Here is a 13,188-nt window from a genome sequence, read left to right as displayed (position 1 = left end):
CAGCGAGATCGTTAGCGTGATCGTGCAACCGCTTTGCCAATGTCGGTCTATCAATATTTCATAAGCCTGGTAGAAAAAAAGGGGGACGAGTGTTTACAGCTCGGTAAGCGACGAATCCTCGATCTTGTTCGCCGGTTAGCCGTAAGTGTCTTCCCCGTCGGGGAATTTGCATCGAATTGAATTTCAAATTCGTGACCAAAGTCTCGAGCACCCTCTTCCCTTCGATTCTGGGCGAAATGAAATTATTATTAATATAGTCTCGCGATACTATGACCGCCCTCGGATTCGAGCAATTTCCCTTATTATTCAATTTACAATCGAAGAAATTATTGTTACGCGTGAAACGGGGGTTAAACAAGGTTTCGCACGTTCTCAATTCTCCATAATCGCGAAATCGTCGAAGGAAATAAAACGCGTCGATCCGTCTGTGTGGCAAGCGAAATATTCTCGACTTAACGGTGCACAGAGATGCAAATCCGTAGTTCTTTCTCCCAAAGGAAGCTTCAGTTTGCCGTCTCTGAATCGCGTAGGTAAATGGCTGTTCTCTTTAACCGCATACACGAGGAGCTTGCGAGCAACAAAAAGGAAGAAGCTGAAGAAAAGAAAAAAGGAAAGGGGAGAAAAGCAGAGGGTGGAGAGTAACCGGGTGAGTAAAGGAAGACGACAGAGGGGAAAGAAAGAACGAAGGAGGCTTGTCACGAAACAGAGAGAGGATCAGAGGCACGTACACTCTCCTCCAGAAGTCGTACAACATCTTGGCATTCTTTTTTTCTTATCCGTTTAAAATATATAAAGACTAATAATTTTGTTATATGGATTTTTGGAAGAATAAATTCATGCAAAATGGTTAGGATTTTACAATAAATATAGAAGGCTATCAAGATTATTATAGTTCTACATTTTCTATCGCCGAGGAAATTTTACTGTTCATAAAATAATTATATTCAACGGAGAAAAATCAATGAATAATCGTTTGATTGAATACCGCGGGGGTGTTCAATTTAAACGTAAAGCTGCAATGTAGCATGACTTATGGACGGGAGTGTAGAAGAGGAAGTTGTCGAGTAGGTAAGGTAAAAAGGAACGAGTAAGGAAGAAAGAAAGAGAGTTACTGGCGGGAAAAACGGTGTCTTGGAAAAAGGTGCAAAGCCGACAGTATTCTTTGTAGCGGGGGATATTCGCCTTCTGTGCCGAAGACCTCTCGCACTTCTTTACCTTTTACAGCCCCCGTCGTCGGTTCTTCAGACCCTCCAACGATTTCTAGAAGCGTCTTCTTCTTCTTTCTTACACGACCATTTCCACTTCCTTGCACGCTTTTCGTCTCCTTCGTCTTCGTTGCAACGATTACAGCGCAACTACTGTAGCTGAGAAGGCTGCCTTCTAGTAGTACAGCCAGCTTACTTCTCCGCCCATGCTTTGGATCCCTTACTCGACAGCCACTTCTGCCACGAGATATTTACCAACATCCAAGATGGCGGCATAATCTTTCTGGCTTTACCTCGAAAGTCGACGAGTCATCCACGCAGACGGTCCCTTTTATTTTCTGCCCATAAACACTTTCGTCCTTTTTCCTTTCTTCCTAACAGAAAGTTCACCACTTCCAGATTTTACGAAGGGTAGAAGTTTATTTCTGATAGTTGAGAAATTTCGTCGGTGCGCTAGTTCTCTCGTTTGATGATCGCACGTTTTATGGAATCGGTGGCTTCGAACTTACAAACTTTTATCGTAGCTTCCATTTAAAACGTCAATACTTCTTTTTTTTGGAGGTAGAAGCAAGATGGGGTGTAATAAGTCTAAGGGACACCCTCGAGATTTATTCGAAGGAGATGGAGGAGGGAAGAAATCAGTAGAGGTAAATACGTGTGGTGAGAGTCCAGGATAAGAAGCAATCGAATCGAATAGCGGAACTCATGGAATCCGCAATCCGTCGCGAAGTGAATGGCGAACGCCTAAGGGTTCCATCCTTGGGTATACCACACCACTGTCTCTTCTACTGTTCGACGACCTAACCTAACCTGGCGGCAACTCCAGATTAATGTGGTAATCGCTGAATCAGCAAAAGACACGACGTTAGTGAAAATGTAAGTGGAATCTTACGATGTTCCTATCAGTTTCGATGGTTTTTCAACGAGTCTAGGAAATCCATGAAACAGGAGGAAAGGAGAATGAAAATTGAATCGATACGAAATCGATAAACATTTATCAAGAAGGCTATGTCTGACCATAGGCGATCCTCTTCCACTTTATCTAAAAATTCCCAAACCTTAACAATGATTCTTATCGTCTATGAGAAATAAACTTGACAGGTTTGAAAAGAATTTTCTTAAAGCATCGAGCTGCTTTGACTGTTCAGAATGCGGATCATCAATGCAACGAATATGGATGGCGTAAATAAATACGAGGCGAAGGGAAGAAAAGAAGGGTGAATCGAGGCTGGGTAGTCACGGAAGAACCTGGCTGGTACGCGGAGTAAGTGCAATAATACCAGATTATTTGCATCGCAAAGCCGTGCGTATGGGTAAACACAATATTCGCTCTCTGCTCGACTCTGTGAACCGATAGTGCGCTCAGGTAGATACGCATCCATCTATACGTTTCTCTTTTCCACCCCCTACGTCCATCCCTTTTCATCCAACACAATCATCCTTCTCTCTTTTATTCTCTCTCTCTCTGTCATCTTCCATCTATACCGTTGTCCCTGTCTGTTCCACAGTGGCGTAATACAGATTCTATTTGAGCTGCCTGAGGGAAGTTAACTCGTGATGCGTGCAGCTCGGCTCGCTCTGTTGGCGATACAACGGAATCCATCGTTCTCCATTTCGAGGCTGGAAATCCAAGGGGACTCAGGGTCTCGTCAACCCTGTTTCCGTGATCACGATCACCGTTTAGCTGATCACCTTTCCAGAATAATTATGGAATCGTGAATAGGAACGAAGGGAGGGAAGAGATTCCATTGTCAGAGTTGCGATAACGTTTAAATATTAAAAACGAGATAATCAAAGTTGAAAAGAAATAAAATGAAACCTGTCAAACTCAAGAAGCATTAATAAACAGCTCGAAAATCAGATTGGATCGTCTAACCCGGGTGCGAAACAGCAACAGAGAAACCATGGAAGTTGTTAGATGAATGGAGGATTAGAAAATCGATATCGATACGGGCCAGACTGGTGGGTTTCTATTAGTATGTAACGCCTGGTCCTTTCATCGTTGTGCCGCTCAAAGCAAAGCAGGAGTGTTACAATTTCGCCCTCTCTCCAGAGTCTGCCTGGAAAGTCCCTTTATCTATCCCGCTATTTTCCTAACTCCGACGTCCCCTCCGGGCCTTTCTCCTCGTTGGTGGTGACGACGACAACGATTCCTCTTCTCTCGGCTGAAGGAGGGAGCAGAACTGGATAGCAGGCAATGGTGGGAGAGACGACCAGCCACCCCTATCGGTAGGGGTTGAAATGCCCGCCCATTGGTCCGCCCATACAGGGCCAAAGCAGTCACTTCGAATCAATTCGACCCACGATTTCGCCTCGTAGACGCTCCTCCACGGTGCTGGCACACTCGGCAATCGTGCTTCATAAGCTTCGACCGCATTTCGTACACCTAATCTCGTCGAACCGCGATCGAGAAGAATGTTCGCGCTGTCGTTGCCTCGGCAGACGTGAAAGTTACAAAGAAACCAGTGATAATTGTTTCGTTTTCTTCGTTGTGTTTTCCCAGTGTTCGATTAGGAGGGAAAAGTGGAGGTCTTAGAAATGAGATCGTTCGAAGCAAAGGTGATCTAGCATGAGCGTGAATCGTGACGATTACCGAGGACTGTTTATGATAGAACCGAGTACGTCATTGCAAGCCATCATCCTTGAGATACTCAACTCGCACGCGAGTACACGGCGCGGAAAACGGGCGTAGAAAAAAAAAACCCTCGTTATCGTTGTGGAAACAAACTATTAGCCTAAGATAGCATTTCGTCGGTGCTCGCGTGTGTGACAGTTGCCTCGCTAAAATATGTCGGAAGAGGAACGCTCGTGCAATCTCGCGATCGTTCAGTGACTCGTTTACGCTTCGACTTCCAAGTGAATTCCGTTTCGTTAGACCCGACGATAAAACTAACAAGACTATAAAACACGCGTTAAGGTGTTTGACGCGCGCACGCGCGCGTATCTTTACCCTGTTACATGCAGACAGAACAGGATGAGCAGAGGGAAAGAGTTCGCAGAGGTGCCAGGAGGGTTTTCGAATTAAAATCATTAATTATCGAAGCGCGAATTTGCCCATGAAGCGATCACGATGGAACCGCGTGGGATGATGATGCCTAACCTGTCGTGCGACGGCTGCGTCGACAGCGATCGCGACTCCGACAGTAGCAGCATGATCGTGGACCCGGTGAGTCTGGACAAGAATGACCTCTCGCCATCGCAGTCGTCCTCCAGTCCCATCATATCGAGTTCCCCGGTACCGCCTACCACCACCTCCTCGTCGAGGAACCGTGGCGGTAGTCGAAGCAAGAAAAACTACTCCATGATGTCGGCGAACGGTCAACAAAAGTCAAGTTCGACGAGTCAGCCGTCGTCTTACGGCAACGACAAGATGTCCTCGTCTCTGATCAAACCCCCATACTCGTACATAGCCCTGATCACCATGGCGATCCTACAATCGCCCCAGAAGAAGCTCACCCTAAGCGGAATCTGCGAGTTCATCATGTCCAGATTCCCCTACTATCACGACAAGTTTCCCGCCTGGCAGAATTCCATCAGACACAACCTGTCCTTGAACGACTGCTTCATCAAGATCCCCCGGGAGCCGGGGAATCCAGGCAAAGGCAACTACTGGACCCTAGACCCTCTGGCCGAGGACATGTTCGACAATGGAAGCTTCCTGCGACGCAGGAAGAGGTACAAGAGGCCTCCGCCGCACTACGTCCTCCGGGATAGGGCCATCATGGCGACCTTCGCCATTTGCGGCGATCGAGGACCCTGTCCCGGAGGTGGCGGTGGTCATCCAGGTACTCTCGCTTATCCCAGTGCCGCCTACCTGTCTCCGCCACCTGGTCTACCCCTATTGGACTTCTCTCCTTCGACCCTGGAAGCTCTGAAGCTCGGAGGCTTCCTGGAACCACCTCCTCCGTTGTACAAACCGGTGCCGATCACCGCGCCACCGATCAGACAGCTCGACCCAACACCAACGAGGACCACTACGATACCCTCTAGTCATCCTCCGATGGAGAAGAAAAGGAACTTCAGTATCGATGCCCTGATCGGCAAACAATCGGCCACCGATCAAAACTGCGGAGGTCTATTGGATCTCAGCCCGTCGGAACATCGGGAGATCAGAAGTCAGGCGTCTGCCTTTTCACCTTTGGTCTAGAAGACCTGTCCGAAGAACCGAGGCCAGATCTTCGGCTTCCGGTAGGGGTCAAGAACTATTTTTATCGTTTTATCGGAGAGGATCAGGATGCAGTTATGGAAAGACGAAGAACGAAGATCGAGCAAGATTGAGAAGAAAAGAAACGACGATGATTTCGATGTTCATTGTCAGTTGAAGTTAACATATCGGACGCAAACCTACCTCTTCAACATTCACAAACTGGCACCAATGGAAAGTGAAACAATATTAAATGGACGATAAATTCGCCCCTGGAGAAACGATAGAATGAAGTAATTGTAAAGGAAAAAAAAAAAAGAAGTGTAGTGCAATAGTGTAGTGCTTTGTTTATTATATCAAAAGCACTGATTTCGCTCTAACGAACGATCTCTTAGCGTACGTCCCCGAAGAACTCGACATTTCCAACCCTTCTATTCATTTTTTCCGTTCAATCTCTTAGCCGAAGAAGTAGCTTGTGCGTGTTGGCTCGTTTGTAAACGATCGATTAATATCGGCACTGTAAATACACACACTCCCGAACAAATCTTTGCTCAGCTTTCTATTGTTCGACAGAGTGAGAGAGTGGGAGAGAATGGAGGAACGAGAGAGACAGAGAGAGACAGAGAGAGACAGAGAGACAGAGAGGGAGAGAGAGAGAGAGAGAGAGAGAGGAAAAAGGGATATTCGTTTCTGTGTTTGAAAAACGTAAATGCTCGATCGAAAAGGTCGGCTAGACGTTTCTAGTGTACATAGTGCTATGATTATTGAAAAATGATGAAACATTTCAGTTCTTCTCGTTTGTCTACGTCTAGGCAACAACGGTTTCGTGGAAATCCTCCTTATCGTTTTGTTTTCTTTCTAAATTGCGCTCTTTACTATGCAAACGGTGCGAGGGATTCGCTCAGTTTCAAAGCTTTTCTGTTACGAAACGATCTCGCGCTAAAAGGAAACTTTAGCAAAATGATAACTACAAGATTAAACAAAAACGAACGGGAAAAGTATTCAAGGAATTACTTATATAATTATCAGACACTCGGTTTCGCTAAAAAATGGCGGGAATTTCAACTAATCAAAGAATATCATTGTATTAGAATTAGAGTCACGAGGCGCGAAACGCGTCCGTCTGAAAACACTATTTGTTCGTGTTTTCTTTCGAATTTCAAGGCTCTGCAAGACAAGCAGGATTCCTACTTATTTCCGTTATCGTCAACGTTTATGTAGAACTGATTAGGCCGTGGTTCGCGTGCTCGAGACGTGAATGACGCTTGGCACGATAACGAAAATCATTGCCCTAATAATAGAGCAAAGAGAACCTTCTTGCTTAACACATATCGTTGGAAGAAAAAACATGGGATAGTAATTTTTTCAAATATTTTCAATGGTGTAAATAATATAGTGTAATTGCAAATTATGATTAATTACCAATTAACGGCTGTTCGAACGAATCAGCTGATGTAAAAATGACACTATATTGCTTCCACCGACTATACACACTTTACCGTTCAATCTGTGCCATGAAACGAAGAAAGCAGAGATTTAACGTTTAGATACAAAATGTTTTATTCGATAGAATCTTTTATACTTGGACAAATTCACTGTTGAACGATTAAGTTTTAATGTATTGTACGATGTTGCTTATCTTATCCACGCGAAGAGAAGAAGTAAAGAATGAAAGAAGATAGAGACGAGAAAAGAGACGCGGTCTCTATTTGAGAATAATCCATGATTATTATTTGAATGATGTATATTTTACTGATCCCGTCTCGACTCTCTGCTGTCGTGTGTGTTAAAGTATTGCGACGAAAATTAAAACGATACGTCTGTTTGTTCCTTTACTAAATAAGTACCGATGCCATAATGTATGTTTAGTTATAGGTTATCGTTACACTTGTCTCCGTAGATTTAGTAAGTATTATACGTGTCAAGATGATAGATTTATAATAACGTGTAATAATGTCAACAATAAAGTACCGTTAAGTATAAAGATCGTTGTTTTTCGTCTACAAGTTCCTTCAGAACCTATCGTATATTCTACTCGTGACAAAACGAGTAGAGACACTCGCTAATTCCCTGCCATGCAATTCCCTATCTATTAGAGGAAAACGTGTGCAAGAAATAGGAAGGCTAAGATAAATTATAGTAATTCATTGAACACAGCAGGTATGAAAAGTCTGCTCGATCGATTCGCTATTAGTACGTTCCGTGTAATGAATCTCTTTCCCATCGTCCTAATTGTCAACTGGCGGCACGTTATTTACTCGAACGAGCGTGGAATTATGAAAGGGACGATTCCGTCCCTCTGTAGAGGATGCACACCTCTGTGCCACGTATCCGTGGTGACAATACAAACCGAAACAAACACTTGGCGGCACGTGAGCGGCACGTGTCGGCCAGGATATATTACATTCCGAATGCACACACACTTGACGAACGATTAAAGGGGTGTACAATGGCCGAAGAACCGTGATCGTGACAACGATGAACACGCTCCGGGGGCTATCTTCCAACTTTTGTTGGCTACTTTCGATGAGAAACACGAGATACTTTCGTAACTCGACTCCCGAAAGTAAATAACAATCTATTTTCATGGGAGATCTAATACCTTTCTAATCAGACACGCGATAATACATGCAATGATTTAATTTTTAGTATTCTTGTTCGCTCACCCATGCACGGTGTGTCGCAGGAGGCACGTCTGTATCTACTGCAGTAGTCAATGGTCAGACATCAAGTTTCATGGTTAGGTAGCCATGGTGGACACCTGAAATCAGACATAGGAAGATTAGTACCTGCTCGAAAGGGAAAAAAATATGAACAAAAGGAGGCTAGAATGTAGAATAGAGATGAATTAAAAAGGCGTGCAATAGGGTGGTCGACGAGGTTCGAAAAGCTGCCTCGTTCTGGCTGTTTTCGTCACGATCGAGGAATGTAATATCGTCACCCCAAGCGACAAGAGTTGCCTTCGAGAGTATCGCCGTTTAGAATACCACGAGGGGGATCTAGGGGGTCTGGATTAAACTGCAATGAAAATCCACTCATTTTCTACTCCCTTCGCTTCGCTTCCTCCTGTTCTGCGCAGACACGCCTTCGTCGAGCAGGGTAAACAAGATATTACCTTTATATGTACCTGCCTTTGTCTTGCATCGTTATCCTGCTGCTCGCTTATTTCGTTCTGTCATTAAGAATCTTTAGCGACTAATAAAAATATCAAAATGTCAGAGAGGGTTAAAAAGAGAGCCGAAAGTATAAAATCACTCCTCGTTCTCCAGTAACCCTGAAAATTGCTCCATCAGCAACGATCATAGTCGCGCTTTAGAAGAGTCGTTATATTCGCGATACGGTTAAGTTGTAAGGACGGTAACAAGTCGAGGAAAGAGTACGTGTCGCGTGTGAAAGATTCCCTGGCTGTTGGGCGAGCTACTTCGCCTCATCCAACGGAACAAGCAATGACCAATATTATGATAATTCCCAGCCACCCTCGTAGCTCGGTCGTCGCGTTTTATCTTACACCGGCTCGACACGCTTTACACCACCCCCGTTATTCCCCGGTTTCACCCTTTTGCCAACATCAAGGTGCACGAGTCGCGAATATGGGCAGCCATATTTGAGGGTGCGGGCGTGGCTTTCCGGTTGCCCGGGGTAACCGGCACCAGCGTTATCCCGATATCGACCTGGGAGCAACGAGAAGGGTGGCTAGGCTTCTGTCCGGGAGGGAAAATGTTATCACTGCTTTGTGGTGGCTAAGATAGCAACCCACTTTCCCTCTAACCCTTCTTCGTCCCTCCGTGAATCCTCATCACCTGCCACCCCCCTCCACCTACCTACTTCCTCGCTCACCCCCTTTTCCGAGCTTCCGAGCTTTACGCTTACCAACATCTTCCGGACGCGTAAAATTCCGGAACATCCTGTTTCCTGCTCGACCACGAGTTAACGTGTTTATGGATTCGATCTGCCGGTTGGCTTTTGTCAACCATGACGACGACGAGGGCGTAAGAATTTTAATGCCGTGCTTTCTCTGAATATTAACATAATTCATTTTGCGTGTAAATAGTAACGTAATATCATATTAATTTGGAAATGGATGAAAGTTTATTCCATTTCGGATAACAGAAGAATTTTTTTATTTTATCAAAAATATTTTTGCCACCAAATTTTTATTGGGACCGTGACACGTCTCCGCAATGTTGCATACTGCAAATTCCGAAAGGAATGCTTTATTTTCGAAAAGAATTCGCTATTTTGATTCCAAAACACACTGGGTTTCCAGCTAACGAAATATTTCCCCTGTTCGTTGAATTGCAGAAAAATAATTCCAAAAAAAAGTTACACGATAAAAATGTTTTCGTATACAAAATAACGAGAGAAATAAATTTTTTCGGGTGTACGTCCATTTCATCCCCTTAAAAGGAACTTAATTAAATTCTTGATCATTGTGATCAACAATAATTTTCCATGTGTTTGACAAGGCGATAGTTAATTGAAAAAAGGATAATACAATACATAGAAATGGTGACATTATTAAGAGGGATGATCCACTGCGAACATGGTACGGGATTCACGAGAGAAAGAGAGACTACAGAGAGAAGTCCTCGGCGTTGTGTCGCAGAGTACGAAGGAATTTTGAGAATGTGTGCGAACCAAGGATGATATTAGATTCTTGGACAAAGTTTTCGCATGGTCGAGGTCTCGAGAGCTGTTCTAGAGTCAGCTCATCCGTGAGGAAGAGAACCCGTGTTAGCTAGCCTTCGGCATTGATTTCTTCTTGCCGTTTTTGCCTTCGTTCCCGACGATAGAATACCAGCCAGCTTTAAATTAAACCTCTCCTTATCCTTCATTTGTTCTACACCCTTGTTTCGTGGCTTTCTTTTCCACTCATAGTGTCATCCGTTTTCTGGCGCAAAGTACCATTTATGGGTCACTTTACCCTCGTTGTTCGATCAATGGACATTCAAGGAATTAGATTAAATCAGATCTACATAGAATTTAAATTTCATTAGTATTTAATTTTCAAGCCTTAATCATTCAGCAAATGTACTCATTGAAATCCATTGTTCTTCGAATAAGCCGTCGATCTACAAGAGGCGAGAATATATATTTTTTATGCGAACGAGAGGTGGGAAATGGTACAATGGATAAGAAAGTACGACATTTATAATGTATAGGTTTCTTGGGAAGGTTCAGGCATGTGCCTTGAAACTTTTGTCCGCTTTTGCCTCGCTACCAGAGTGGTTTCGAAAGAGAGAAATAAGTGTATAAGAATATGTATCTACATAGTGTGTTCGTGGATGGAATATAGAGATATGTAAAACGAGAATACATTAGGGAATAGCTTTCGATACGTTTCTTTCTCGGTCTACTTGAAAAATCCGGTACCAATAACGTTTCACAAACGAATCGACGATACAAAGGAAGGTAAAACTAGAAATGACAATTTTATTTATATTAATACCACCCTACTTTCTTTGGCTCATAAACAGGAGGCACGAAAGTAGAAGAACACGTAAACAGAGTAGAAAAAGAAGTGCAAATAAAAGCGTAACAATCCCCGTGGGAATAGACACTTGGCTTTACGTTTAAGGACACAGGACCCCATGAATGCTCGTACGCGTGCACACACCCAGGAGGAAGCGCAGTTTAATGCACTGTTTGCTGTTTGCACTTCGTACTAATGGCCGAGCTTAGCAAGATTTAAATTTGACGGTTCGTGGGCATGGCCCGCAGGGAAGCCATCCTCTGTCCCCAGGACGATTTAAACTTCGGCCTACGTAATAATTCGAGCAACTTGCACAGCCTGCGGCCATCGTACTCTTCCTTTTCTTCTCCTAGCAATGGGATCAAATCCAATATGTACTTATGAACGTTGACAAACTTAGAACTTATAGACAAAGAAGGAAATAATAGTTCTGTAATAAATAAATACTGATTGGAAAATGTTAATTGATCATTTTCGCTGGTCCTTTGTCCCTTGAATCAATTTTTTTAATGTTAAAATTCTTCACGAGTACATATCAGATTTGCTTCCATCGCTACCTCTTACCCTCTGGCTCCTTTTTTCTTTCTGCCATCTTAGTTCGCGGATTCGTGGAATTTTAATAGGTACATTAACGCCGGCGGAAGCGGAAGCGGAAAAAGTCGCCGGTGGTCGTTTACTTCGTTCTGTTGCCTAGCATCGAGAAGTAAATCGGTGTAATTCTCCTTTGCTTATGCAAGGTGTTGGAATTTCAGAATTTTTGATAAAAATAAATGCAAAACTCACCAATTAATGTTCCGTTCGAAGCTGGATATATTTTAAAATTTTTCATCCACGTGTCCGTCGCGTTCGATTGAACAGTGTTACAAAATTTTTCATGGTAATTCACGGTAATTTCTCCGATCCCGAACGTTTTCGAGGGACGAAAACCCCTCGTCACATTTCCATGGCAATATTTTCGTTGAAGCGATTCACGCGTTCCCGATTTTCGAACGGACGAGTTCGTTTAACGTCGCGACCGCAATGTAATATAGCCCGGGTAAAACATTATAATTATTATTGGACGATTGATAAAGTCCCTGTATAAACTTAGCCTTCAGAGTGAATTACGCTTTTCGCGAAAGGCTAACAGAACGCGGGGATCGCGTTTGCAGTGCGTCTGGCGAGTTCACAAATTTGCCGCTCCAATCATTCGTCAAATATTTAGTATAATTAATAATCCTTCGCGAATGTAACTGGAAATTATTCTATCTCGTGCTGTTTCAAAGTCAACGATCAAATATCGGCTTAAAACAGCTGTTTTGGGAACGATTATATTTTGTAATTTTTAGTACAGATCGTTCTTGTAAATAAAGGAAAAAGAGAAGGCTACGTTAGAACGGTGGTGATGGTAGAAAAGTATTAGAAGGAAAGCCGTTTGAATTAGCGCGTGTAGAGGGTGAGAAGCAATAGAATAATCATGCGAGACGTTAACCTGTTAGAGCATTAGTGGCGCATGATAGGCGCTGCGGGTGGCGTCACAATGAAATGAGAGTAGCTGCGGGGATACGGATGAAATAGATTGAGAGAGGACTGGCGAGCTACGGGAGTAAAACAATTAGGGCTGCGTCGACGTACACTCGACCGAGCACCCCTCGGTTGTGCTCACCAGCCCCCGCATTAGGGGCGTCCTTCGGCCTTTGCCGACGCGATGCGTCCCTGCTTCTATCGCCTTGCTACGCCCAATATACGCTTCTCTATGCTTGTCTTTCAAAATCTAACCGATCATTGATCATAGATCCTAAGTGTTCGTGATCAATTAAATAACTTAATAATCTTAGCTACCAAGTAAGATTATTCAAGATTAAGCAAGACTTCGGTCAAATACTTATTCATTCAATTCAACTAGCGCAACGATTCTGTCCGACGGAAACGAGCGTTTCAAATTATGCATGGATCATTCGTATACATGAATTTCAAATTTATTTCACTTGCAACATCTAGGAGGATTGAAAACAAAGAAATGTGTGAATTAACTCATTGATCAATGATCAAAGATTTTTTATCAAAAGAAAGAAGATCGAGAAGAAAAGGGGATAAAAGAAGAAGGGGTAGTAGGTTCACAGAGAATTTCCTTGGGAAGATGTATATTTTGAGAGGAAAACAATTGATAGGACGAAGAGGAAATTCCAAAGAAGGGCGAAACAAGTATCACGCTCGATGGTGAAATGCAGAAGCGACGGGAACCGATGCATTTATCGATCCGTTTGGCTTCTTTTCGCTCCTCACTTGTCGTGTTTAATTCGGTAGAAAATACTTGGTGTGCTTGGGGCACTCTTTTCAGTTTAAAACTGCATCGCGTTTAATTCGAACAACAGCGAGAAATGGCG

The 13,188-nt window shown here is 43.5% G+C and overlaps 2 protein-coding genes across 2 annotated transcripts in view; one reads left to right on the top strand and one right to left on the bottom strand.

Moving 5' to 3' along the window:
* The window catches only part of LOC114874056 (protein cueball), a 29,632-nt gene extending 21,547 nt beyond the window's left edge, over positions 1 to 8,085 (bottom strand). Inside the window, exon 1 of the mRNA XM_029182971.2 lies at positions 8,016 to 8,085. Within this exon, the coding sequence (XP_029038804.2) occupies positions 8,016 to 8,019 (4 nt within the window). The 5' untranslated portion in view covers positions 8,020 to 8,085. The remainder of the gene's footprint in view (positions 1 to 8,015) is intronic.
* Positions 3,523 to 7,333, top strand: LOC114874057 (forkhead box protein D3-like). Its single transcript, XM_029182972.2, has one exon. It carries the CDS (start codon positions 4,276 to 4,278, stop codon positions 5,350 to 5,352), a length of 1,077 nt encoding a protein of 358 aa, XP_029038805.1. The 5' UTR covers positions 3,523 to 4,275; the 3' UTR covers positions 5,353 to 7,333.
* Positions 8,086 to 13,188: the final 5,103 nt, after the last annotated feature.

The sequence above is a fragment of the Osmia bicornis genome, chromosome 7 (genome assembly GCF_907164935.1).
Source record: "Osmia bicornis bicornis chromosome 7, iOsmBic2.1, whole genome shotgun sequence".
NCBI classification, from domain to species: domain Eukaryota; kingdom Metazoa; phylum Arthropoda; class Insecta; order Hymenoptera; family Megachilidae; genus Osmia; species Osmia bicornis.
This window is presented reverse-complemented; position numbering and strand designations above follow the sequence as displayed.

Excerpts from the sequence above, each read along its gene's own strand:
- LOC114874057 (XM_029182972.2), top strand. The coding sequence starts at position 4,276 with ATGGAACCGCGTGGGATGATGATGCCTAACCTGTCGTGCGACGGCTGC.